At 56.3% G+C, this 27,359-nt stretch overlaps 1 protein-coding gene across 6 annotated transcripts in view; it reads left to right on the plus strand.

Moving 5' to 3' along the window:
- CD6 (CD6 molecule) overlaps nucleotides 1-14,078 on the plus strand; it is a 40,714-nt gene extending 26,636 nt beyond the window's left edge. The window contains exons 2-13 of one of the 6 annotated variants that reach the window (XM_058689194.1): nucleotides 1,167-1,235; nucleotides 2,338-2,685; nucleotides 3,480-3,791; nucleotides 4,522-4,824; nucleotides 6,014-6,079; nucleotides 8,208-8,348; nucleotides 8,687-8,785; nucleotides 9,811-9,933; nucleotides 11,622-11,693; nucleotides 11,791-12,045; nucleotides 12,349-12,468; nucleotides 12,982-14,078. In XM_058689194.1, the coding sequence (XP_058545177.1) occupies nucleotides 1,167-1,235; nucleotides 2,338-2,685; nucleotides 3,480-3,791; nucleotides 4,522-4,824; nucleotides 6,014-6,079; nucleotides 8,208-8,348; nucleotides 8,687-8,785; nucleotides 9,811-9,933; nucleotides 11,622-11,693; nucleotides 11,791-12,045; nucleotides 12,349-12,468; nucleotides 12,982-13,046 (1,973 nt within the window). In that variant the 3' untranslated portion in view covers nucleotides 13,047-14,078. The remainder of the gene's footprint in view (nucleotides 1-1,166; nucleotides 1,236-2,337; nucleotides 2,686-3,479; nucleotides 3,792-4,521; nucleotides 4,825-6,013; nucleotides 6,080-8,207; nucleotides 8,349-8,686; nucleotides 8,786-9,810; nucleotides 9,934-11,621; nucleotides 11,694-11,790; nucleotides 12,046-12,348; nucleotides 12,469-12,981) is intronic. The other 5 variants (XM_058689195.1, XM_058689196.1, XM_058689199.1 and 2 more) reach the window with 5 other exon arrangements.
- The last annotated feature ends 13,281 nt before the right edge of the window (nucleotides 14,079-27,359 follow it).

A 27,359-nucleotide genomic window follows, 5' to 3' on the forward strand; every position in this document is an offset into this window, starting at 1 on the left:
GTTCAAGTCCCACGTCGGGCTCTGCACTGACCGTGTCGAGCCTGCCTGGGATTCTGTCTCCTTCCCTCTCTGCCCCTCCCCTGCTTGTGTGTTCTCTCTCTCTCTCTCTCTCTCAAAAATAAATAAACATTTAAAAACACACAGAAAAACAAAAAGACTATTTACAAAGGATAAGGTAAGCAAGAACCAGAAGTGGCTGAGCTGTTGCCACTCTGGACCCAAGGAGACAAGACCAGGGAGTGGTCAGTGAGACCTGGAAGGAGAGAGTCAAGGACAGGAGGAGCCAGGGGAATAAGCACCTACCACTCCACGCTTCTCCCTCCCTCCTACCTCTGCTGGGGCTCCCCGTCGGCTGAGCCAAGCAAAAGCTAAAGGGCCTAGGGAGATGCTGATTTAGCCCAAACAGGTCAGCCCCCAGGGGCCCAAGACGACAGGGCTCTGGAAAGACAAAGGGGTACCATCTGGGCCAGGCGATTGGTTTCTATTCTTTGGGCCTCCCTTTCCTAATTTGTAAAAAGCAAACGCTAATATCTACCTCACTGCCTGTTTGGAGGGAAATGGAATACTATGTGCGAGGACCTAGCATAACTTCAGCCTTTGGCAAATGTTAGTTTCTCCGCATCTGAAAGCTCTGCAGTCTGATGGTCCCGCCCCCCTATGCCACGATTACCCAGAAGCCTGGTGTGAGTTTCTCAAACAGGTTTTCCAAACAACAATGTTCTTCCTGACAATAACTCCCATCTGAGCTTCTTCTGTAGGTCTAGTATTTTATAGGTATTGACTCCTTTTCGCCTCACAATACCTGCCTAAGTGCTATTGCCAACAAACTGGGACTCTGACCCAGAGAGGGTAGTAGCCCATCCACGGTCACTCAGCCAGGAAGTGTGTCCCCAAAGCCCCCAATCACTCCTCCCTGCTCTACTCTGATGTCTGAGCACGTTTGCACAATTCAAAGGGGAGGTGGAAAATGCCCCAGAAGAAAGCTTGAGAATTTCCCTACCCTGAATGGAGGCAACTATGCCCAAGGCCCAGGGCCATGTCGTGTCAAGGTCCCCACATAGCCACAGAAAGTGGCTCCAGAAAGTGTCCCCTGTCCTTGAAGACACCTCTGTGCCCTCTACCTCTGTGCTCACTCACCCACCATGGCCGCTGCTGGTTAATTTCAGGTCACCCGTCTCCAACCCCATCCGGCCAGCCCAACACCAGCAGCACAGAGACCCAGCCCTTGGAGTCAGGTAAGGAAACAATCTTTCTGGGGCGCACAGCCAGCTTTCTGAGACCAAGCGGGGGGTGTCCTGAGTGATGGGGAAAGGAAACAGACTTTTAGGGTATCAGGGAGGCTCCCTAACTTCCTGGCTCAGTGCCTGAGTCCTGCCATCACCTTCCCTCTGAGATCTTAGAACTGCCATCTTTGAAAGGCCACTGATGAAAGGCCATCTTTGATATGTCACATATGCTTGGGGCACCTGGGTGGCTCAGCCCATTAAGCATCCGACTCTCGATCTCAGCTCAGGTCTGGATCTCAAGGTCATGAGTTCAAGCCCCACGCTGGGCAAGGGGCTTACCTTAAAATAAAATGTCACGTATGGGTGGTCAAAATGTTCAGTAAGCAATTTAAGGAGACTTGCTGAGAACAAGCTGAAGAACTCTTAGTTGGGGAGGGAGGGGTTCTCCCAAGTGGGTCCTTGATTAACTTAACACATATTAAGTACCTACTTTGTGCAAAACTGTGTGCTATCCTGAGGGTGTAGTCCTGGGCAAAAATAGGCAGGTGGCTCCCCAAGGACGGTGTCTGGGTTACCACCATCCCAAGCAGCCCGTCTTCAACCCCATCACCAACCCCATATCCATCCTCCAGGGCTTCAAGGTCATGATGGCGGCCTCAATGGTAACCCTCAGAACAGCAGAGGGGCCTAAGAGTGGACGCATGGCATCCACAGTACAAGGGCAGGGCCTGGCACCCAGAACTCTGCCCTTCCTTCACACAAGGGTGCCCTGAGGACAGGGGCAAGAGAGGGAGGTTTGTGGGGACTGGACCCCTGGTTCTCTGTCATCCTAGATGGAACAAAGGCATCCTAACCTCTACAGTCACCCTCAGCCCCCGTCTCCTGACTCTAAGGAGAACTAGGTCAAGCCCCGAAGGGGGATTGGGGATGAACCAGCCCAGCCCCATTCTGCAGATGGGAAGGCTGAGGCCCAGAGCCCAGGAGGGTATAGTCTGAGGTAACACAGCAGGTCAGCGGTGGAGCCCCTGGAAGCCACCGCCCCCCACTGCCATCCCTGGGATCTGCAGAGTCCCAATCGGTGGAGGTCTCAGCTGACGTCTGGCACTTCCAGGAGAGCCGCTAGGGATCCGCCTGGTGAATGGGAGCAGCCACTGCAGCGGGACGGTGGAGGTCTGGATCCGGAAGTCGTGGGAGCCCGCGTGCGGGGCGTTCTGGAACCACAATGCCACTGAGGCCGCGTGCCGCGCGCTGAGCTGCGGCGGGGCGGGGGCAGCCGTCCAGCCCACCCTGACGCCCTCAGAGCTGCCGCCTGGTCCAGGCGCGGGGAACGCCAGCGAGGCCCCGAACGCCACACTGGCCCTGGCGCCCGCCGTCCTGTGCAGAGGGCCCGAGTGGCCACTCTGCGACGTGGTGGAGCGTCCGTGCGACAGCGACAGGCCAGCTGAGGTCACCTGCGCAGGTACAAGTAAACCGCCACCTTGGCCCTGCCTGCCCTACCCTCAGGCCTTCAAGCCATTGTCCCTCACTCCTGTCCCCAGCCCTGGCCACTGGACCCAAGGCCTGCCCGCCGGACCCTCCTTTCCCCCACCCCCCACCCCACCCCCCGCCGCCCGCCACCGGCCACCCGCCACCAATGCAAGCACAGCTGGTTCCCACACCGGAGGACTGCAGCACTGTCTCATTTCCAGCTCTGAGCAAGTCCTCAGAGCTGGACGCCGGACCTCTCCCCCTACTAGATCTCCAGCTCCGCCACTGCGGTCCCCAACCTGACCCCTTGGCTCCCCAATCCTAACTGGGTCTCTAGCCCTTACCTACTGGTCCCGCCTCTGCTTTCGCCCAGGACCTCTATCTCTGCCTCTACCTCCCATGTGCATAAATATGCCAGGTTCCCTGTGTCCCTTAGCAGCACGGCTCTCCAGCCCCGAGGACGGCCTGCTCTTCGGGCTCCGCCCACCAGGCCTCTAGCCCCACCCACCAGCCTGCAGCTCCGCCCACCCAGTCCGCCAGCCCACAGATTGCCCCTGTCCCGCCCACCAGGTTACTAGCCCCTCCCACCGGCCCCATAGCCCACCCACAGGTCCTTAGTCCTGCGGAGTCCCCCACGTCTGCCCACTAGGTCCTCAGCCCTGACTGGGTTTTCCAGTCCTGCCCACCGAGCTACCAGCTCGTCTCATCGGATCCACCGCTAGGACCAGCCTCCCCCCTCCCCCCACGCTCTTCCCAACCACCCACAAACCTCTTCTCCTTCCCCAGAGAACCGCGCGGTGCGGTTGCTGGGCGGCAGCGGTCCGTGCGCCGGCCGCGTGGAGATGCTAGAGCGTGGCCAGTGGGGGTCGGTGTGCGACGACACGTGGGACCTGAAGGACGCCCACGTGGTGTGCCGGCAGCTGAACTGCGGCTGGGCGGTCCAGGCCCTGCCCGGCCTGCACTTCGCGCCCGGCCAAGGACCCATCCACCGGGACCAGGTGAACTGCTCGGGGACCGAGGACCACCTGTGGGACTGCCCTGGGCTGCCAGGAAACGGCTACTGCGGTCACAAGGAGGACGCCGGCGTGCTGTGCTCAGGTGAGCCGGGGGTCATCTACCCGCACTTACTGGGAGCCGGGAGGGATGACCCCTGCCGGAGCGAGGTCGAGTCCCCGCGAATACGGGGACAAGCAAATAAGAGGCAAGCACATAAGAGACAGGCAACATCGGAGGGAGAGAGTGACAAGCGCCCTAAGAAAGCAAGCCAGGTGGAGTTTAGAGGGGGACAGGACTCCAGAGTTGGAGGTTAAGCCTGCCCACCTCCTGGAGGAAGCCACATCGGTGGTGAGACTCTTCCCCGGGGCCAGCCGGTCACCGGGTTCAGAGCAGCAAGGGGAGCCGGACGGAGGAGGCTGTCAGCCTTCCAGATGAGGCCACGAGGCTCTGGTCCAGCCAGTGTTTCTTTCTACTCGTGCGCGGGCATGGGGTCTGGGGAGAAGCGGTCTTGGTAAATAGGGATTCTGACTCAGTAGGTGCGGGCAGGGCTTGAGAGACTGAGTTTCTGACCAGATCCCACGCCACGCCGATGCTGCAGATCCACGGACCACAGTTTGAGTAGCAGAGCAGCATGGGCCGGTGTAGATGGCAGCAGATGATGTGTGGGCAGATATAGACGGGGAAGGACACTGATTCTGGAGACTGGTTGGCTGTAGGGTGTTTGCATCCATGAGCCAGGCCTGCTTGGGGGGGAGGGGGCGGGGGGGTTCAGCCCAAAGGGTCCTGACCTGACTCTGCCCCCACCCCCACCCCCCGCACCTCTCCTCTGCAGAGCACCAGTCCTGGCGCCTGACTGGGGGCGCCGACTCCTGCGAGGGGCAGGTGGAAGTACATTTCCGTGGGGTCTGGAGCACAGTGTGTGACAGTGAGTGGTACTCCTCGGAGGCCCAGGTGCTCTGCCGGACCTTGGGCTGTGGGACCGTGGCCACAAGACTCCAGGGGCTGCCCCATTCCCTGCCGGGGAAAATGTACTACTCATGCAAGGGGGAGGAGCCCACCCCCTCCGATTGCTTCTGGAGGTTCAACAACCCCTATCTCTGCAGACAGTCGAGGGCAGCCAGAGTCCTCTGCTCAGGTATCCCTCCTCCCCACCCCTACCTCACCTACCCCCGGATGTAGACTAGCGATTCCACCCGAATCTGAAGCCTGAGAACTGGTGGGCCAGGGACCACGGCTTGGACTAGGTCAGGAATGACAACTACTGGCCTTCCAGGGACCGTTGCCCTTACCATGCCCAGGGAGACACGGCTAATTAATCAGGGCACTCTTGCCCCCAGATTCCTCGATTCAGCCCCCAGATCGTGACGTCCAATATTTGGTGAGACATTCCTGCATGCTAAGCAATGGTCTCTGTTGACCGGAACTGGCTCAAGGACATGAAACCAACTGCTATCCCAGGGCTGGTGGCATAGAAGGATAACAGTGGGAGACACTAATAGTAACATCAGCGACAGAGTCTGGGGCCCCGATCACGTGCCAGGCATTGGGGAGCACCCGGTACCTCTTATTTCCGCTAAGCCTCATTTCCCCACTAAGAATCGGACTCTGCCGTATTTCGCCAAATCTAGGGCGGCATCGGGAGGTCACGCTTATTATTTTATGTACCATAAAGGACAACAATGCTGCCAAAATAAACTCGTGGCACGCCATCCGTTGTAACAATGGATGCCATCGCCCCAATTTCGGAGGTGTTAAACTATGACAAAGCCAGAGCGTTAGACCCAGAGAAACGTGGCATTAGGCGTCGCGAGGGAGCTCAGACACCTGTCTACGAAGCCTAGCTCCACCATTTACCCACGGGGGCGGGGGGGTTCAGTTCCATGACCGTGTGGTTGCTGATCCTTGTCCTTTCGCAGGGTAGCTGGGAAATCGGGTGATATCCACCAAGGGACTTTGTAAGCCCCATCCCTTACCTGTCAAGCGATTATGATAGTGATCATAATGTCGGCTTCCCAGCTCCCAAGGCCAATGTGAAGAACGAACCCAGGACTTGACAGAAAAAGAGATTTGGGGTCTGTAGCAGATTTTACAGAAAGAAAGGATCGTTCTTTTCTCATCAGCCTCTTACTCTAACCCAAGAAACTTCCCAGCATGAAGTTTCCTTAGTGTGGGGGGTGGGGGGTGGGAAAGGCAGGTTTTCTTACCCATATGCACCCCCAAGTTCCAGGTCATTTGTCTGTCTTGCTCAGTTTCTAACACAAGGACTGGCACACAGTGGGTGCTTGGTAATACGTGTTGAGTAAGTGATCGGTGCTTTCCGACAGGCTCCCGAAGTCTGCTCAACCTGTCCACTTCCAAAGCCCCTGCAAGCGTTCAGCCGGTCACTGTGGGTGAGTGTCGCTGGGTGTGCGGTTTCTCAGGGAGGTGGGTGCACGCCTCTCACGTCCCCTACCTCCAGCCGATGGACTTGCCGCTCCCTCCGCCCCCTCCCTGTCCCCGGCCTCCATTCTGTGGGTGCTTTTGCCCCTCTCCTCTCCCCTCCCTGCCACGTAAGCTCCACAGCTCTCCCGAATCCTGGTATTTCATGGACAGGAGCCCACTCTCCTGTCGGGCAGGAGAACAGAGCTGGAGAGAGCCAGCGCTGACCTGGTCTGACACGGGCCAGTGGTAGCTCACAGTCAGTGGGCTGATAACATCCCGGGCACCGGTCCAGAGCTTTGCCATCATTAGTTCCCGGCCCTGTAATGCTCCTGGTGTCCCCATCGGGGAGGTCTCATTAGAGCCTTTACACGGAGAAAAAAGCTGAAGGCGCAGCCAGCCGGCATTTGGCCGGAGTTTGCATCCAAGGCTCTGATCTGAACCAGGCTTGGTCTGCCCGCCGGCTGTGTGTAGCTTGGCTGACTTCCAGGAAGACTCCTGAGGCTCAAAGCCCAGCCGTGTCCCCTGCTAGCTGGGTAATGTTGGGCTGAGTCTCTCTGAGCCTCAGATCCCTTGACTATAAAGTGGGGATGATAATCGCCATAGCTTTCTCCTGGCATTGCTGTGAGTCTCCAGTGAATTCATTTTTCTAAAGCACTTAGAACAGGGCAGAGCACACGGTAAGCCCTGCCGGAGCATTAGGTGCTCTCGTGATTAGTTAGTCCGGGCACGGAGCCCCTTGGCAACCCCGGGATAGGCAGGGGGCCTGGCCCAGGTTCACCGGCTGGGTGCCGTCCCCTGCTTCCACTGGAGGAAGGTGGACAGGGGCCTGGGGATGGAGTGGAGGGGCACTAAGTCCTGACAGACAAGTGGCAATGGATGAAGGCACAGAGAGGGAATGGAACGCTGGGAAGGGTACGGGCTGTAGGGTGAACTCCTGCCAGGACCCCAGACACCCACTCGCATACTCCCTCTCTCTCTCTGAGGTCAAGGTGGGAAGCCTCATCAGCCTTCAAAGAGCAAAGAAAGATCCACCTCCAAGGACCACACTCTAGCCCTTGGCCCCACAGCCCTGCCTTCAGCCTGTCCCTCTGGGCCCGAATTCACTGGTCTCTTCATGGCCCCCGCAGCCCAGCTTACACCCACTCTTACACCCACTTCCTGCTGCTAAACCCACCTCCCACCCTGGTTCAAGTCAAGCCCTTTGCAGATGCAGGGGAGGGGATAAAATGAGAACAGGGAGAGGGTAATTTCTTGGCAGTGGGGAGCAGTCACTATGCCCAGCCAGGGGGTCAGGATGCTTACATCCCACCAGCCCCCTGTGGTGCTGTCACTACCCTTCATCCAGCCCTGTGGCCTAACACCGAGGAGGAGATGAGTCCCATCTCTCCTCTCTCGAGGGCTCCAAGCACCTGCCTCATTATAGCCTCTTTGCAGGCTTTGGGTTCTTTTTTAGCAGGGGTGGCACCGAGAGAGGGGTGAAGACAGGAAGTCACATCAGGGCTGTGGAGCTGGGAGGTCCAGAATCACGGCCCTCACCTCTGCCCTCAGGGAGTACGTGTCTGATGGGAACGATGCATCCAGGGCACAGAAAGGACATCTCGCCCTCCTGATGGTCTGTTTGCTGCCAGAGGTGGCTCCACGTCACCTTCTCTGGAAAGCCAGCCTCGGTGTCCACCTCCCACCCTGCCCTACCAGAGAAGGCCCCTTGTAAGGCCTCATGCCTGCCCATACCTCCTTCCCAGTAAGCCTGGCGCCATATTGGATTGAGTCAATGTGTTGATCTCCCCACTAGACAGTGGCCCTCAAGGCCTATGATGCCAATGTCGTATTTGTATCCCTAGAGCCTAGTGGGCACACAGTGGGCACTCAGTGATTACTGAGCGGGTGGCCAGGGGAAAGGCTCACTCAGCTAATTGTTCATTCAACATTTCTTGGGCACCTCCCAATATAAAGTGTCTAAAAGCAGACGGGGACATTCGGAAAAAAGAAGAGAGGAGGAAGATAAGTCCAAAAGGGAAGTAGGTCGGCTGCAGAGATGCTGGAGAGGCAAGAAGTCTATGTCCGTTCCTCTTTCTGATTTGGGGTTCTTGCTTCCAGAACCTACTACGATCCAGAAAGCAGAAGCCTGGAAATCGCGAGAACTAATGCTTTTCACCCTCTGCATCATTCTGGGAATTCTCCTCCTTGGCTTACTCATCTCCACAGCCTTCATCTTCTTGAAAGTTAAAGGAAAATACGGTAGGTGCAGAGTTCTGGGAGCCACAGGAAAGGCCCAGAGAGGGAAAGCAGCAGGCCTGAGGTGTGGCCTTCTCAGGGGGATGGGGGCCTCAAGGGACTCAGCAGAATGGAGCACCACCCAGCAATGGCCACCCAGCCCAGACCCCTGGGAGCACCTCCCGATGGGCAGGATTTTCCCAGCATGCCCGGCAGAAGCGGTCCATGGGAGGACTAGACTGCGTGCGTGCGTGTGGATTCGAGGGAGAGATGGGGAGAGAGGCATCTCCGTGAGAACAGGACCAGCTAGACCGGGAGAGACCAAAAAGTGACTTATAGCGTCTCTGCCTCTCCTCTCTCAGCCCTGCCCATTATGGTGAACGACCAGCACCCACCCACCACCACCCCAGAGGGGATCAATAGCTATCAAGATGTTCCCATCACCATTTCCAAAGAAGAAGGTACGATGTCCACCACCCTGGGAGTGAGGAAGGCTGGGGAGGACAGGAAAGGAATCCTTTTTTGGAGGGTCAGACCTGTGTAGGTCAAAGCAGCGTCCCAGTTGGAGATGAGACCTCAGCCAGCCCACTGGTGCCCGTGGGACCTTGAGCATGTCGTGCCTCGATCTGGGCAGAGGACCCTCCAAGGCAGTCATTCTAGACTAGGCTTTAGAGTTCTGGATAATACAGGGCATTTCTCAGAGGAAAGTTCTGCCCTGCTAATTGGCTGGTAGGTTTGTGATATTATCGCGTCTTTCAATAGCCTCAATCAGCCTTCCTGCAGAGCCCCATCCAGGTTTCCTGGAACATAATTTTATTTCATTTTTCTGAATGAAAAAAAAAAATCAGATCAGTCATCCATCTTTTACAACGTAGGGATTTATACCTCTTGAAAGTCTTGTAAAGGAACTCGAGTTTCATTGCATTGCATTATGACTGCATTAAATCACCTTTATTTGAAAGCATTCGGTGACCGGAAAAGCAATACAAAACTCAGCCAAATTATATACATATTCTCTCTGCACGGTATCCGTGTATTTGAGAAGAGACTATGAATACAGAACTTAGCACACAAGTTGGGCCCAGAGCATTCGCTCACTGAATGTTATGGTCTCGAGGTTAAGAGCCACACTGCCCGCTTCTCTGGGCAAGGTGAGAACCTCCCTGTGCCTCAGTTTCTTCGGCTGTGAAAGAGGGACCGTAATGCACCTACCTCACAGAGTTGTTCCGAGAATCCAGACGAGATCATGTTTTAAATGTTAGAACAGCGCCTGACATGTAGTGACTGCACCTTGCTTGTGAAATAAACACGTGTTATTAGTTCCCCGTGTTTGAAGTGGGGGGGGGGGGGGAGCTTGGAAAACCCAGGCTGGATGGGCTTGTACAAGATGGGCTACCCCGTGCTCTCCCTGCCGCTCTGTCTGCTGCCTCTCCCTGTGCCTTTCTGCCCACCACTCCCCGGTGCCCCAACTCTGCTCTCTCCCCAGTTCCCAAGCTGCCCATCCAGGTCCAGGCCCTACCCCCCAAGGACTCGGACTCCAGCTCGGACTCAGACTATGAGCATTATGACTTCAGCGCCCAGCCTCCCGTGGCCCTGACCACCTTCTACAGTGAGTGCCTGGGCTCCCGAGGGCCCACCCGCCCCTACCAGGGAGAGGGCCCATGTGGCTGGGGACCCTCCGTAGGTTCCATCTGGTGACCCCTGCATGACATGGGTTGAATGCCCCTTCTTACCCACTGGATCCACTGCAGATGGTCCTACACTGAGGCTCTCACAATACTTTGTGACCCTAGAGACCTCTCCATGGCTCCAACTTCCTTCTTTCCCACGTTTGTCTCTGGCCACGCGAGGTCTTAAGACCCGCCCCTCAACACTCACCGGAAGGTGGCTGTGGCTGTGTTAGACAAGCAAGTCCAAGCAAGAGACATTCATTCAGATGGTTTCTCCCACACCCCTTCTGTGTCCCATTCTGCCCATCAACCTGGCACCCTCCCCTCCCTTCATGGGCAAGCCCAGCTTGAACCTCTGAGCCGGCTTTTCCAGCTTTCCTTCCCGCCTGCTGGGGATAGGACGAGGAAAGACAGTGCTTAAGGCAGGGCCCATGCAATGCTGGAGGTTAGAGCACAGAATCCCATGCCTATTGTGAAGTCCCTTGGGAGCTTGTCAAACCTTCCCCGGTTCTCCCCGGGACCCACCGTATAAGCAACGATGAGAGTTTGGCTGTGTGTGATGGAGGTCCCCAAATGACAGCGTCCTAAGAAGTCGGCAGGGACCCAGGCTCCTCCTTCCTTGCCGCTGTGCAATCCCTAAGCTGTTGCCCTTGTCCACATGGTCCAGCGTGGCTCACTACAACATCCACATTCTGGGCAGCAGGACAGGAAGGGAAGGTGAAGCATGCCCTACCCTAAAAGGCAGGATGCCAGAGATGCCCACATCACAGCCACCCACATCACCCCGGCTGGAACTTAAGCCCCCCCCCCCCAGCTGTAAGAGAGGACGACAGACGAAACCTCTGTCCCAAGCAGTTGTGTGTCCAGATAAAGGCCGAGGGGAGAATGGATAATGGGGACCACCGGTTGTCTGTGCCCCACCCGGCACACCAGGGCCAATGGGGTGGGAGGTGGGTGATTCCACTTCTGCTCTGTGCCACAAATCAGCATTTGGGAGCCACCGGGATGAGGCATCCTTAGAGCGCGGGATCCTGAGCCCAGGCACGTAAGAGGCAAGACGAGGAGTCCAAAATCCTGTGACATTGTGATAGAAATTCAGGGGTGCCGGTTCTGAGAGAGCTGACGGCAAGGTTCCAGACCCTCAAGTCCTTAAGACTCAACAAATCCACATCTCTCCAGTTTTGAAACAGGGAACTGGATGTAAGCAAGGCTTCCACTCCGGAAAGTTCTAGGTGCTCCTAGAAAGTTCTAGGTGCTCCTAGAAGGCACCACCTGCCCCTTTCCTGCCCAGAGTCTCCAGGGCATGGGCGGAGAGCCCAGGACTCTTCCTATTTCCTTAAGGAGGAGGAGGGGCAGCTGGCGGGCCAGAGAGGCTCGAGGCACTGGGGTCTCTGGCCAGAAGCAGCCTGTCCCCATGCTGGTTAGAGATTGAGGTTTGGGGTCTGGCTGGACAAGAGCCTGGGGTGTGATGGGAAATTCTAAACCCCTCGGTACCCCTGGGCTTGTCCTCCTCCACTGTTCAGCCTCAGGGCCCCCTCCCAAGTCCCGAGGCCCACCCACCCCTCCTCCAGGCTCCCAGGACCAGGAGGTGGACCTTTACCCCTCCTCACCACTGCTCTGCTTGTAGATTCCCAGCGGCACCGGGTCACGGAGGAGGAGATCCAGCAGAGCAGGTTCCAGATGCCTCCCCTGGAGGAAGGTGAGTCGGTGATAGGGGATGTCGGCCCCGACCGAGTTGAAAGCCCCCTTGATGCATTGCTGCTTCTTTCCTCACCATCCTCCCTTTCCTGGCCTAGGACTTGAAGAGACGAGTGCCTCCCAGGTCCCACCCGCCAGGGCTGGACACTACATCGCAGACACGCCCTCCTTGGGCTCTCAGCACCACCCAGGAAGCAACAGGGGATCCAGCACGTCCTCCGGGGAGGATTACTGCAACAGCCCCAGTAGCAGGCTACCTCTGTGGACCCCTCAGGTGTTTTCTACAGAGAGGAGCCCCTTCTTGGAGCAGCCCCCGAACTTGGAGCTGGCTGGCTCCCAGGCTACCTTTTCAGGTAAGCTGGGCCCAGGAGGACTCTGCGTGTACCCCAGCCTCCCATCCCGTAGCTGGCCTGGCTGGAGGAAGTGTGCAGCCGGAAGCCCTGAGCCAGGCTGAGTTCGGGATCCCAGCCCCAGCCCTGCAGCCACTTGCTGTGTGACCTTGGGCAAGCCTCCACCCCTCTCCGGACCTTCATTTTCTTATTCGTGGTCAAGCCAGGGACTTCACTCTTGTGAGTCGGGAGGGCCTCCTAGCCCTGGCAGCTCGTGAGCTGGCTGTCCCCAGGCAGAGAGTGACCGGCTCTGGGGCTTTCCGGCAGGGCCCTCGGCTGACGACAGCTCCAGCACCTCCTCCGGGGAGTGGTACCAGAACTTCCAGCCGCCGCCCCAGCCTCCCTCGACGGACCAGTTTCAGTATCCAGGTGCCAGCGGCAGGGGAGGTGGGTCCCAGAAGGGGGGGATGGTCAGGGGCAGCGGGTGCACGCGTAGAGGGAACTCTGGATCCATCGGATCCATCGGCCCAAGGGGAAAAGAAAGGAAATAAAATGAGGAGGTGGGGAACATGGATGGGGATGAGACAGATAAAGACTCAAAGAGTGCCTTGAGAGGAAGTAAGCTCCCCATTAGCAGAGGCATTCAAACAGAAGTGGCCGATGGTCCCTTGGGGGGGGGACACTGAGGTGGCGGGCGTCTGCCAGCACTCAGTCGCCCAGCACGTCCTGTGCAAGCTTGGGGACTGTAGCCCTACACCGCACAGACGAGGCTCTGCCTTCTGGGCTGACAGGCCAGCAAGGGAGCTGGCCGCGACCAAGAACATACAACGGGAGTCTCATCACTGCACACCACCCGGAATCACAGGGGAGGGGGCGGACTCGGACCCGCTCGGCTCTGTCCCATGGGGCAAGAGGGGCGGTGACGAGCCTCCCACTAACCCAAGCCCCTTGGCCACACAGGATCCCCCAGGCCCCAGCCTGGTTCCACTGGCAATGAGGACTATGACGACATCGGGGCATCCTAGGCCGGGCCCACGAGAGGCTCCGGCGACTCCCTTCTGCTGGACTCCTGCTCTCCCTGCCCCCGCTCTCCCACCCTGTCCTCCCAGCTCGCCACCCCCCCCCCAGGGGGCTGAGAAGCCTCCCCTGGAGAGATGCAAGGAAAGCCCTCACCTTGCATCACTCAGTCTCCGTCCATCAAACAGAAGCTGCTGGCCCAGCCCTCCCCTGGCCCCAAACAGCCACAAGGTGGAGGGTGCTGCCTCAGAGAGGTGGTGAGCTCTCCGTCTCAAGGATGAATGAGCCGCCTGGGCCACCTCTCAGCAGGCTGCAAGGAGGGGCTGAGCTGAATGACTCCTGAGGCCCCTTCGGGTCCTCAGGCGTCTACGATGCGTTTGCTTCTCCGGGTTCTCAGATGACTCCGGGTCCAGAGGTGCTGAGAGAACAGAAACAGGCCCCGTCCCAGCGCTGCCCAGGGACGCCCCACGTGCAGGGGCTGCTGGGCTGCTTCAGCAGGTGGATTCTGGGGCTGGGGGTGGCACACCCACTGGCCCAGGTTGGCAAGGGCCCGGGCACGGAGTCCAGCCCTCCTGGGAACCGCCAGCTGACCGCCAGCGGGACGACTGCCCCTCCCCCACGACCAAGGTGCTGGCACCCGCAGCCAGCCCTGCCTCTAGAGACCCTTGGAGCCCACCGGGGCACAGCCCTGCTCTGCGGTGACTGTCCCTGGACAGAAGATCCTTATTCTAAGCTTCCCATGGCTTACGACGATGGCCCTAGCCCAGCTCCCCCATAGACCCAGAGCTGGGCGCCAGTGCCCACGGCAGCAGGAGGGGCCCAGAGGCTGTGCAAAGTACCTCGCGCCCATCTGTCTGCTTGGATTGCTGGGAGCTTCCCCGAGGAGCACGGGAATATACAGTGTCACACCCAGAGCCACAAACACGTCCCGGCAGCCTCCAGAGAGAGGCCCGAGGGCTCGGGGCCGGCTGCTGGTGTCCTGTTCCGAGGGTCCTGAGATTAAAGTAATTGCTGAATAAAAATGGGGCATTGAGTGACAAGTCCTTGAACTCGCGCGCGCGCGCGCGTGTGTGTGTGTGTGTGTGTGTGTGGAGGACGGGACAAGGTGGACACAGACACCCGTGAGGGAGGTCAGTGGCTGCGTCCCTCTCTTCTCTGCCCCACTCGGCCGGCGCTGGCTCAGTAGCTCCACGGGTTTCCAAGACAGGGTCATGTGATTGACGCTCAGAGCTGCCGCCTGGCAAAGAATCGCTCCCAGGCCCGGGGGAGTTGAAATGAGCCTGGCATATGCCCAGAGGGGACGGGTTGTGGAGTGGCTTCGTACAGAGGAATCCTTTTCCTCCGTCGGCCCAGAGGCCGCGATTTGGGCCCAGTGGCAAGGGCCAGCGGCCGGCTCTGCCCGGGGCTCAGGTTTCCTCCCAGAGCGGGCGGATGGTACAGGAGGCTGGGCTGTGGGTCCTGCCCAGCGGGGCTGAGGAGGGCCTGTTTTCCGTTCACCTGTCCCAGACTTGGAGAGAAAGCGAGCTCTCCCCAGGGCAACTGTCACAGGATGTGGTTCCCGGTGATGGCCCCCTTCTGGCCCTCTGAACCCTCCCCAGCCTTCGGGTTGAGGGGGGGGGGGGGCGATTTCTGGGGGAGGAGTCAGGGCTGGGGTGGGCCGGGACAGAGTCCCAGGGTGGTTTGTGAAAGTTTTTCGGTTTTTTGTAGCCTGGGTTCAAATCCCGTCTCCTCCCTGTGTGGCCTCTGGCAAGCCACTCGGCATCTCTGAGCCTTTGCTGTGAAGTTCATCTGGAAAGGGGGCATGGCAGTGATACCACACAGCTGGCAGCAAGGGTTAGAGGCTTAGTTCTTTCTCAGTGGAGGTGAGAGAGCTCCTTAAAAGGAGAGAGAGGGGGAGGAGAAGAGAAGACAGCCACCAATCCCTGGGTCTTAGCACCGTCTCGTTTTCCAGATGAGGATGCTGAGCCCCAGGAGGGAAAGGACTCGCCCAAGGTCACTCAGAGCATTAATAGTCAAGTCACAGTTCAGCCCTATCCCCTCTACGCCCCGACCCGGCCCCCGCCACCACCCAGGACTCAGACAGGGGGCTGTTGACGCCCTCTGAGTTCTGGCTCCTCTCTGACGAGAGCCACCTCCCCACCCCCGGCCCCTTCTCCACCCACACACAGCAGTCTGAGAGAAAGTGGGAAGCTCTGAGACGTGTCTCCCTTGCCCCCTTGCAGCCTGGTGGCACCAGGGTCACACGCGTCAGGGGGACTTTCTGACGCCTGGGGTCCAGAACCACAAGGCCTCCTGCGCTGGGTGATGGGGGCTGCTCACAGAGCCGGCCTTCCGCAGCCATCTCTATGCCTCCGGGGGACGTAGAGGGTTCCTTATGGAGCCAGACTGCGCCCGGAGTGGAGAGGCAGAGATCCGAATGGCATCCAGCTTCGATCCGAAGAGGGGAGGGGGTGGGAGCCTGGCAGGGAAGCGTCCCTAACTAACACAAGCTGGTGTGCTCACCATCCACTCTTCAGAGACCAGCCATTACGATAAGCCTCAGGGATCTGGGAGAGGAAACACCAAGATGTTAACCGGATGTGGCAGCCGCATCCCGATTTCAGAAACGTCGATACAGCGGGAGGGGTTGTATCCGAGCACGAAAGCACAGCAGGAATTCTTCGGCTCTGCAAGCCAGCGAGAGAATGAGCCCCGGGAATGTACGGAGGGGCCCGGAGAGCCCCTGACCCAGCTGGAGGGAGGCCATCCGGAAAGACCTGGGCGGGGTGGGGGTGGGGGTGGGGGACGCTGCTGCCTGAGCTGGGCTGTAAAGGATGAGTAGGAGTTTGCTGTCTGGGAGAGGAGAGGAAAGGGCATTCCAAGTCAGTGCAATGGCACGAGCAGAGACAGCACAGCAAACCAGGTCGCTCACAAGGTAAAGGGCGGTCCCGCCCGATCAGAGGCTGAGGACAGTCAACTCTCACACCAACTCAGTTTTGTTGGTAAGAAAACCGAGGCCCCGATGGGTTAAGTCAAATGCCGGAGTCACACAGCTAAAAAAGCGGCAGCTTTTACGGGCTGTCTAGCTTCAGAGTCTGAGCATTAACCATGGCACTTCCGGTGGAAACCTATTCTTGTCCCCGTGCCCCCTGGAGTCACACTGCTGGGCACAGCCAGAGCCCCGGCCCAGCTCTGAGATCTGGAAACACGAGCCTGGAAACACCAGCACTGGCACCTGCTGGGTACTGGGATTCCGCGCTCATTACCCGGGCACCTGTGTGGAACGAGGCACAGAGGAGAGGGAGACTGAGCCCTTCCCTTGCGGAGTTGAAGGCCTCTGAGGCAGACACACAGAGACCAGTAGCCACAGTATGTCACCATGGATACGGTGGCGATGGCGATGACGGGGGTGAGTGGCATTTGCTACGTGCAAGGCTTAAATCATTTCACGCAATCCTCCTACGAGCTCTTTGAGAAGGTAGTATCCTCCCTAATTTACAAAGAAGGAAACGAGGTCCAGAGAGGTTAAGTGACAAGCCGGAGGTCACACAGCTCGGCAGGTAGTATGACTTTTCTACCTAACTCGAAAGCCCCAGTGTGAAACCAACCATTGCAACTGCACAGTGAGGGCCCCCCATGGCCATATTTAACCCACACAAACTTCAGTGTATCTGCCCGGCAGCAGAAGAGAAAGGAAAGGAACAATGGAGCCCACAGTCCCCCTCAGTGAACAAACACCCGGCGGGAAGGAGGGAGGCGGGAGGGAGGAGCCGGGGGGCCCTCTGTTCCCTCGGACCCTGAGAACAATTCATCACCTGGGCATCCTGCCACATCAGATAAGACTTTAGTTACTAACAACTAAACCCTCGTGCACAGTGGGCCCGAACACAACCCCCCACCCCCCCTTCATCTGGGTCAGCCAGCGCCGGAGGGGGAAACATCGAAATTGGAGATGATGCACGACAGACTCAAATACGGGAGAGCCTTCCTAACAGCGTTTACTTTTCCTCCCCCTTCCTCCAGCCCTCTTTCTTTTTCCCCTTCTTTTGTTTTCTTTCTTTTTTTTTTAATTTTTAAATGTTTATTTATTTTTTGAGAGAGAGAGAGAGAGAGAGAGCACGAGCATGAGTGGGGGAGGGGCAGAGAGAAAGAGGGAGACACAGAATTCGAAGCAGGCTCCAGGCTCTGAGCCGGCAGCACAGAGCCTGACGCGGGGCTCGAACTCACGAACCAGGAGATCGTGACCTGAGCCAAAGTCGGACGCTTAACCGACTGAGCCACCCGGGTGCCCCTTCGTTTTCTTTCTTTTAAATAGTCACGTGGTTCAAAACTCATACACATGCATATCATTAAAATCTTGTTACCCACCCATCCGCCCTCCCCCTCCTCTTACCCCCTTCCCAGGTGAACAGTACTGTTTCTGTGATACAAAGACAAGCAACTGTGAATATCTCTTGCTTCCCCCACGTCCCTGCTTATTAAAAACACAAACAAACAAACAAAAACCAAAGCAAAAAATGGCATTCTACCCACGGTCCTAGGCTCCTTGCTTCTTTTCACTTCTTAAAGCATGCGAGAGAATTCTCCCGAGGGATCTTTGAGAGTAACGTTGACCATTTTTGAGTTTTGTCCCATGTGCTAGTCAAGCATACGATCTCTATTTCATGGGTGACTCCAACACAGTGCTCCAGGGGGCTGTGCAGACAGAGAGGAAGAAACCACTAACTTTGATGGAAAGCTGGGGAAAGCAGGACAGAGGAGAGAACAAATGAATTGGCCATTGAAGGATGAGTAAGAGTTGGATGGACAGAAAAGAGAGTGAAGGGTGTTCCCAGAGGCAAATGTGTGGAGCGTGTTGGCTGAAGTGTGGGGAGCAGGGAGTCTACTGCACATGGGAAGAGACACTGGGGAGCATCTCAGAGGGTCTATAACCTCAGCCAGGGGTTCGGTCGTGGTCCTGCAGGCACTGGGGAGTCGTGAGTAGTTTCTAAGGCAGGGAAGAGACCAGATGAGACGGATGCTCTAGAAAGATCGCCGCTGTGAGGTGGGGGTGGGTTGGAGGGAGACCAGTTGGGGGGTGGTCACTGAACACTGATGGCCAGGACTGGGGGCTGGAGAAGGGTCCCAGGACGTGGAGAGTGAGCACATACACGGGACATCTCCCGTGTACTTTCTGACACGGTACCCCCAGCCACAGTGATAATTATGATGACAGTGACAGTAAAACAGCCCCCATTCCTGGGATGCCTGGGTGGCTCAGTTGGTTGAGTGGCTGACTTCAGCTCAGGTCACGATCTCAAGGTTCAAGGGTTCGAGCCCCGCATCGGGGTCTGTGCTGATGGCTCAGAGCCTGCTTCAGATTTTGTGTCTCCCTCTTGATCCCTACCCCTCTCATTCCCTCTCTCCCTCTCTTTCTCCTTCTCTCTCTCTCCCTTTTGTTCTTAAAAATGAATAAACATTAAAAAAATTTTTTTAAAAACAGCTTCCATTCCTGAGTACTCCGTCAGGTGCTGTTCTGGGCATTTTCCAGGTACTAACACATTAATGTTCTGTGAGGTATTAATATTTATCTCCATCTCACGGCTAAGGAAACCAAGGCTCGGAAAGATCCAGAGTTTTCACCAGAGCTGTCCGCTGGTCATGGTGTGGCTGGGCCGTGTCTCCCCTTCCACGTGGCCTCCTGAGGCGGGACGGGCTAAGCTAAAGGCTCATTTCTGTGCTTACTGATCCGAATGCCCAGCCAGAGAGCACCATACCACTTACCCTTCAGGCCTCGCAGCTCATTTGCATCCTCCAGGCATTTGGGGGACCCTGAGGGCTGAACCCAGAAGGAGGCCTGGGCTAGATTATCCTGCCAGAGGCCCGTCCCTGGGCTGCAGCAGTTGGCTCTGAGGTCACTCCCAGGGGCATGGGCTCTGGCTTCCCTGCCCTGCTGGGATCCGAACTTTTCCACTGGAAACCTCAGCCCCAGAGTGCATCTGCCAAGCCCTGCTCGGGCCCCCATCCTCCCCGCCACCCCGTCTGCGGTCCCCACTTCCACCCCTCCCCTGGAGGCGGGCAGAAGTGGCCAGGGCCCCGTGCGGCTGCTCGTCGTGGGCCTCTCTTGGCCGTGGCCCCAGACCCCCCGTCCTGGCTTTGCGAAGATGGGATGGAGTCTCCACAAAGCGGGGGGAGCAGGGGAGACCCATCGGGGAAGGGGTAAGTTCAAAGTCGCCCCAGTGGAAAGTTCATCTCCCACCACATCCTTCAGCTGTTTACCAGTTTGACGCGGTGCTGGCATCCTGACATGAAAAGAGGCTCACCCCTCACCAGCATCGTCGAGGAAGGACCGAAATAGCAACAGAGGAAGACAAAGAACAGAGAGACAAAGGTGGGGAGGAGGGAGAGAGTGCGTGATGAGACAGAGAGGAAAGTAATCCGGAGGCAACGTGGGTCGCAGCAGGCAGCCAAAGCTGACTTTATCCACCCCCCCTCCCCTGGAGCGGGGCACTGTCCTCGGTCCCTTAGCCTTGGGCGTCCCTTGGACCTCAAGGGCCTCTCAGGGCAGCAGGATATTCTAATCTCCATTGTCTTCCAGGTGAGAAAAGTGAAGCCCGGAGAAGTCATGGGACTTGTTTGAGGTCACCCAGCTAGGACCCGGATGGAGAAGCCAGTCAGTAGGCTGGAAGGAGAAAGGAAAGACGATGGAAGAGTGGAAGGACTGGAGAATGAGACAGGACGGGTTGGAGGCCCAGGAAGGATCGCGAAGCGTCTTCTCTTGGGGAGGGACTGCCCCCCACCAAGAGGACCCCAGCCCTATCCTGGCTGAAGGCAGGTGTCTCTTCCTGGCTCCTTCTCTCCAGGCTCACCCCCCACCCCCCACCCCCACAAGTGCAGAAGGAGAGAGGAGGAGTCATCCTCCAGCCGTCACTGCCTTCTGAGCAACCCCCTCTGCCTGTGGGGTCTCCTGCCCGCCCCGCCACGGCAGAGGGGGGCCAGGCCCTTCTTGACCCCCTCCAGTCTCTCACAGGGGGGAGAGAAAAACGATCCCCATCTGTACCCGCAAACACATTCTCCCTCATGGGCCTGTGAGCCGTGCTCCACTCGAGCGTGAACATGGGGTCCCACTCCCCTCCCCCGCCCCCCCGCCGAGGCCTCCCCTCTGGGGTGTGGCCACCCCTCTCGTGGGCTTCGCTCGGCCACCCGGGGCCTGGTGTGAAGGCAGGTGGAGGCCTGCTCTCGTCTGAGGAGATGCTAACATTAACTGGAGTCAGTAACGCCCAGCTCTTCTGAGTGACTGAGATGTAGTGATACCTTTTGTCACACATCCACGACAGCCACCCTCTACTCTGCACCAGTGCCCCGACCACCCAGGGCTTCCTCCATTTCCCTCACTCCTTCTCCTTCCCGGGAGGCTGCAGGACCACCCCAGCTCATACCCACACCCCTGCTCTGGCAAGAACAGCCTATCCCTGGAGAAGGTCCCTGTGGGGTCTCGGGTGACACAAGACCATCTTGGCCTTCTGTCCCCAGGCCACCTACCCTGGGGATAGTTAGTGCAAGACCCAAAGTAGGCAGGCCATCCTGCTGCTCCAACATCTGGGGAACACTCCAGAGTGTGGGGGAGGGGAGGGGGGTGCAATAGCTGTGAGTCTGAGGCTGCTGAGATACCTTCCTCTGCTTCCAGAAAACTCTCCTATCCACATTCAAGTCTTCCTGCTGCCTCGTTGGGCTGTTTCCTCCATTCTCCATGTTATGAACCATTCGTTCAGATCTGCGCAAGCCATCCTCCCCCCCCCCCCCCCAGCCGCTGACCAGCACCCAGGAGGGAGCCCAACACCCTCATGCCTGCCCCCTGAGGCTGAGTTTCCACCCAGCGTGACCCACAGGCTCTAACCCAGCCCCCCAGGCCCGAACCCCGCCGGAGGGGACGAGGAGCCAAGGGCAGAAGGAAGTTGATCCAAACCATCAGCATTTCTTAAACCTCAGTTTTCCGTGTGTCTCCACGGTCTTGCTTTATCGGGGGACCATTTGTTCTCTGGTTGCTTAATGCGGGCGCGTCTCCCTTTATCGCCATTGGCTGCATCGCGTTCCGCGGATACGTCTCCTTTTATCGCCGTTGGCTGCATCGCGCTCCGCAGATACGTCTCATTTGATCGCGATTCTCAGTATCGCGCTCCGCAGATAGTGCGTGTTTTACAGACTGAAGGTTTCCTGGCCGCCCAGCAACAATCAAGTTTCTGCACGTGCACACTTTTCCAAAAGCACTGGCTTCACTTCGTGTCTCTGGGTCACATACTGGTCGTGCTCAGAACATTCCGACTTTTTCATTATTGTTATGCTGACCTGTGATCAGTGATCTTTGATGCGACTGTGGTACCAGGGGGCACCGTGACCCGCGCGGAGCAAGACAGCGATCCTTATGGATAAATGTACGTGTTCTGACCCCTCCGCCCACCAGCCGTTTCAGTCTCCCTCCCTCTCTTTGGGGCCTCCCTGTTCCTTGAGAGGCAACAATAGTGAAATTTGGGAAATGACTAAGCCCACAACGGCCCAGAAACCTTCAGGTGAGGAAGACTCAATCAGCGCAGCAAACCTGATGGTCTCATTTTAAGAAATTGCCTCCAGCCACCCCAGCCTTCAGCGAACCACCACCCTGATAGGTCAGCAGCCAGCAACATCCAAGCAAGACCCTCCACCAGCAAAAAATGATAACTCACTGGACTCACTGAAAGCTCAGGTGACAGGTAGCAATTTTTAGCAATAGTTTAAATTAAGGTATGTACATTGTTTTTCTTTTTAGACATAACACCGTGGCACTCGTAATAGACTATAGTATAGTATGAACATAACCTTTATATACACTGGGAAACCAAAAAGTTCATTTGATTTGCTTTATTTCAGCTGTGGTCTGGAACGAATCTATGATATGTCCTACGTATGCCTGCAATTTTTCTATAGATGGATTCACAGTTTTGAAAACGTAAATGTAAAGGAAATAGCCATTTTACAAAACATCGACTGTGTGCTTCTCAAAAATACTAACATCACCCAATACAAAGTTCCAAGACATATTTCAGACCAAAGGAGCTGAGGAGAGAACAACTGAATTCAAGCTGTGATCTGGGATTTCCTTTCACTATAAAGGACATTACTGGGGCAGACGGAGAAATAGGAATGATGTCTACAGTTTAGAAAATAGTGCTGTAGGGGCGCCTGGGTGGCGCAGTCGGTTAAGCGTCCGACTTCAGCCAGGTCACGATCTCGCGGTCCGTGAGTTCGAGCCCCGCGTTGGGCTCTGGGCTGGTGGCTCGGAGCCTGGAGCCTGTTTCAGATTCTGTGTCTCCCTCTCTCTCTGCCCCTCCCCCGTTCATGCTTTGTCTCTCTCTGTCCCAAAAATAAATAAAAAACGTTGAAAAAAAAAAAAATTTAAAAAAAAATTAAAAAAAAAAAAAAAAAATAGTGCTGTATCCAGGGACGCCTGGGTGGCTCAGTCGGCTAGGCATCTGACTCTTAATTTCAGCTCAGGTCATGATTGCACAGTCGTGAGATTGAACCTCGCATGGGGCTCTGTGCTGAGTGTGGAGCCTACTTGAGATTCTCTCTCTCCCTCTGCCCCTGCCCCGCTTGCGTGCGCTCGTGCACCCACACACGCTCTCTCTCTCAAAAAATAAAAATAAAGGAAAACAAAGAGAATCAACTCCTCTCTACCCTCAAAAAACAATAGTGTTGTATCAGTGTTAACTCCCTGATTTTGATATGTGAACTACGGTTAATGGAAGAAAATATTCTTGCTTTTAGGAAATACACACTAAAATATTGACGTATTTAGGAGTAAAGGGACAGCCTACTTTCAAGTGGTTCATTAAAAAATTTTCTGTTTGGGAAAGGGGTTAGGTAGGGGGAGGGGGTAATTAAGTTGTAAAATATTAACATTAGGGGATATCCAGCAATGAGCAGTTTCCAGGAATTTTTTTTATTTTTTTTAATGTTTATTCATTTTTGAAAGACAGAGAGAGACAGAGCACAAGCAGGGGTGGGGCGGAGAGAGAGGGGGACACAGAATCTGAAGCAGGCTCCAGGTTTCGAGCTGTCAGCACAGAGCCCGACGCGGGGTTCGAACTCACGAACTGCGAGATCATGATCTGAGCCGAAGTCGGATGCTCAACCGACTGAGCCACCCAGGCACCGCTATATATATATATATTTTAATGTTTATTTATTTATTTTTGAGAGAGAGAGAGCATATGCACGTGCACACAAGTGGGGGAGGGGCAGAGAGAGAGAGAGAGAGAGAGGGAAAGAGAGAATCCTGAGCAGGCTCCGTGCTGCCAGCACAGGGCCCGACGCAGGACTCAAACCCGTGAACCGTGAGATCGTGACCTGAGCCAAAATCAAGAGTCGGACACTTAACCGATTGAGCCATCCAGGCACCCCTCTTTATATTATTCTTGCAGCTTTTCTCTAAGTCTGAAATTGCTTTAAAATGTAAAACACATTTAAAGGAAGCATTGTGTTGCCGTCGTGAGGGGGAAACCAGTATCGCTCGCTACAAATTGAAGGTCATTCTTCAAGGGCAATGCCACTCCTTTTGCTAGATACATCAGTCAGCTGAGTCTGAGCCTAAGACCCGCCTGTTCTTGGTTACATGCGGGGATGGGCAACAGAGGGGAGGTGCAGGGACGTCCTCCCGCTGGCCTGAGTTGTTCCTGATGTCAGAGAAAAGCTGGCACAGGTCTGACAAGGGCGTTGCTTTCTCAGTCTGTGATCTGATGGTATTTAGAGTCCTGTCCTATGGCTATGAGCTCAGGGACACCCATTTCATGACAGTTTAATGGGCACCCTCAGGGCCCTGGCCCTGAAAGAAGACAGGGTCCCTGCCCTCAAGAAGCTCACTGTGAGACAGAGACAGTTATGGGCAGTACTAGAATGGAAAAGTGTCCGGGTAGGGCTCGCTTCTCTGAATCCAGTGCTCCCGAAGTTTCCAGAATCCAGAGGCCGTGACCCCGGGGCCAGCAGGTGCCAACGGAGCAGGCACACAGCAGCGGCCACTGGGAGCTGGAGAAGAAAAGAGAACATCGTCAGTGTGTGATGGCAGGTGGCAGGTGGCACGAGGTGGCAGGACCCAGCCTCACAGTCTGTCCCACCCAGGAAGACAGAGAAGATGGAGCCGACTCAGTCTTTAGTGTCTTGTTTTGATTCCCCCTCTTACTCTGCACCCACCCTGCTCCCTGCTCAGACGGCAAGTGAGGCTTTCCCCCCATTTTTCTTATGGCATATCTAATTTTTAGAAAGTAACTTTTTATTTTAGGGGCACCTGGGCGGCTCAGTCAGTTGAGTGACTTCGGCTCAGGTCACGATCTCACCGTTCGTGAGTTTGAGACCTGCGTCGGGCTCTGTGCTGACAGCTCGGAGCCTGGAGCCTGCTTCCAATTCTGTGTCGCCCTCTCTCTCTGCCCCTCCCCCTTCACTCTCTCTCTCTCTCTCTCTCTCTCTCTCTCTCTCTCTCAAAAATAAAATAAATAGAGACAGACCGTGAGGGGGGAGGGGTAGAGAAAGAGGGAGACACAGAATCCAAAGCAGGCTCCAGGCTCCAAGCTGTCACCACAGAGCCCGACACGAGGCTCGAACTCACGAACGGTGAGATCGTGACCTGAGCCAAAGTCAGACGCTCAACTGACTGAGCGACCCAGGCTTCCCCTAATATATTTGTTGAGTGTCCACTATGAGCCATTTTCTCTGCTCATCTCTAGGGATGCAAAGACGAGCAGGATGTGACACTGACTCTCTGATGGCTCCCACTGCCGATAAATCCTCCTTGAGCATTGAACGAAAGCTCTTGGCCCCTGCCTGGCGTGCCAAGACGGCCACATCACAAGACGAGGGCCCCAGAAAAAGGAGACACAGACTGCCGCGTCAGCTCTGGGCAGGTCGTGAGTGTTGCCCCCTTTATTTCCTGGGGTACCCGCAGGACCCAGAGCAGAGTCTGGCCGGACTCAGGACCCACGTCATGAGTTCTCCTGGGGGCTGGGAAAGGATGGAAAGACGAGGCGCTGCCTGGAGTGTTTGCCAGGCACAACAGGGACACCTGCCTTTTGAGGAATAGACTCAACAGCTCTTACGGGGCCTCGGCAGGTCTTTGGTTAATTGTCTCTCTGTTTGAAAAGTGGGCTTGCTCCTTCCTTGGACGTGTTTCTATAAATAGATTATGCTGCAACCTGAACATCTGTGTCCCCAAAAGGGTTTTTTTTTTTAAGTTGTGAATGGTTTGTCACTGTCATCCCTCATTTCTGCCCCAATTTAAAACAATAAAGGGGCTCAGCCTCGCTCCTCTCTCTCGCTCCCTCCGCCCCTCCTGCCCGCCCCCTCCTGCTGTGCACCCCTCCATCATCCTGCCCTCTGGGGGACACACCGGTTTCCTGAAGGTCCCAGACCCACGCAGGGGTTGTTCTTCACTGTCACTGAGCCCCATGCTGTAGGAGCCCAGGCCCCACCTGAGGGAGCTAGAAGACCCCCTCCTGCAGGCACGGAGCCCCGCGTGAGCTGGGAGTGATGCCTCTGAACACCAAAGTCTCCTGGGTACCACCCTTCTTTTTATTTTTTTTTAAATTTTTTAACATTTATTTATTTTAAAAAATGTGTTTTTTTAATATTTATTTTTGAGAGAGAGACAGAGCCCAAGCAGGGGAGGGGGAGAGAGAGACAGAAACACAGAAACGGAAGCAGGCTCCAGGCTCCGAGCTGTGCGCACAGAACCTGATGCGGGGCTCGAACCCACAAACCCGAGATCGTGACCTGAGCTGAAGTCAGACGCTTAACCAACTGAGCCACCCTATAGTAACTTCTTAATTAGGCTTAAAGTAGGCTTAATTAGGCTTAATTAAATTAGGCTTAATTTAATTAGGCTTAATTGGGCTTAAAAAGACGAAAAGATGCAACGGAATTAGAGAACAAGCCTTTGGGGTGTGGTGATGGGGATCGAACGCACTCCCAAAGCAGAGAGAAGTTATTCTTGCGCCATCCGGAGTTTACAGCAAACGTTCCTCCTCACTCATCCGTTCAGTGCCATCCCATTCATCCTGCTCCTCCTCCAGCGGCCCTCCCTCTGCACGCTGCTCTGCGGGCGGGATTCAAACCCGGGTCCGCCAGCACCCGCCCGGGGCCCCCTGACCCGGCCGCACCCGGGGCTGCGCCCCATGAGGATGGCCTCGTGCGGTCACCACCACGGTCAAGGCACCTGCGGCAGGGAAAACGTGGTGGACCCACCTCTAATCTTCCTCTAAGGGGAAAACGCCCACACGAAAACCGGAAAAGAGTCACCCTCGCTGCAAAACTCTTATCAGGGCCATCTCAGCAGCTCCCCCCTCCCCAGGGTGGCGATCAGTGGGATCTAAGCATCTCCCGTCTGACAGGCTTCCTCGGGTGGGTGGAGGTGCCTCAAGGCGGTGCCTGAGAGGGCAAGACAAGACAGTTACCCAGGTAAGTCCCGCCCGCCCTTCCAGAAGCATCCAGAAATGGAGCGGTGGGCAGCACAGCAAACCCACCTGACAACCGGCCCCGACTTCATCTCTCTCGTCATCAGGAGACACGGCCGGTTTCTGAGTCAGGAGAGGAGGGATGCCCGTGAGGATGCCCGTGAGGATGATCATCCCACCCTGGAAGTGAGGAAATCGATGCTCTGGGGGCCTCAGTCGACCACACTGGCAGAGCTGAGGCCCACCTGGGCTCCCAAGTCCAGAGCTTAGGGTTTGCCCCCTCACAGGCTTTTTTTTTTTTTTTTTTTTTAAATTTTTTTTTTCAACGTTTTTTATTTATTTTTGGACAGAGAGAGACAGAGCATGAACGGGGGAGGGGCAGAGAGAGAGGGAGACACAGAATCGGAAACAGGCTCCAGGCTCAGAGCCATCAGCCCAGAGCCTGACGCGGGGCTCGAACTCACGGACCGCAAGATCGTGACCTGGCTGAAGTCGGACGCTTAACCGACTGCGCCACCCAGGCGCCCCATCACAGGCTTTGATCTTGCAGCCTGGAGCCTGAATTTGACCGATAGATTTGCTTTCCTGAGAGACCAGCTCGGTTTTTTAATGTTTTTGAAACAAACTGCCAACATTTGGAAATCAGATTTCCCATTGAATTCCAGATTTCCGGTTTCTTTAGAAAATTTGGAACTGCTGGCAACCCCAGACCTGGAATTTCAACAATCGGCTACAGTCAGCTGAGATTAGAGCCAGAGAGGGGCCCCTTTGAGATGGGACAAGGCTGCCTGTCACCCAGACTAGGACCCTGTTGGCACTGGGTTCGTCACCCCTCCCCCACCCCACTGGCCTTCCACAAAAGCCAGCAGGGCCACGTTTGACCCCTGG

The sequence above is a fragment of the Neofelis nebulosa genome, chromosome 10 (genome assembly GCF_028018385.1).
Source record: "Neofelis nebulosa isolate mNeoNeb1 chromosome 10, mNeoNeb1.pri, whole genome shotgun sequence".
In the NCBI taxonomy this organism is placed as follows: domain Eukaryota; kingdom Metazoa; phylum Chordata; class Mammalia; order Carnivora; family Felidae; genus Neofelis; species Neofelis nebulosa.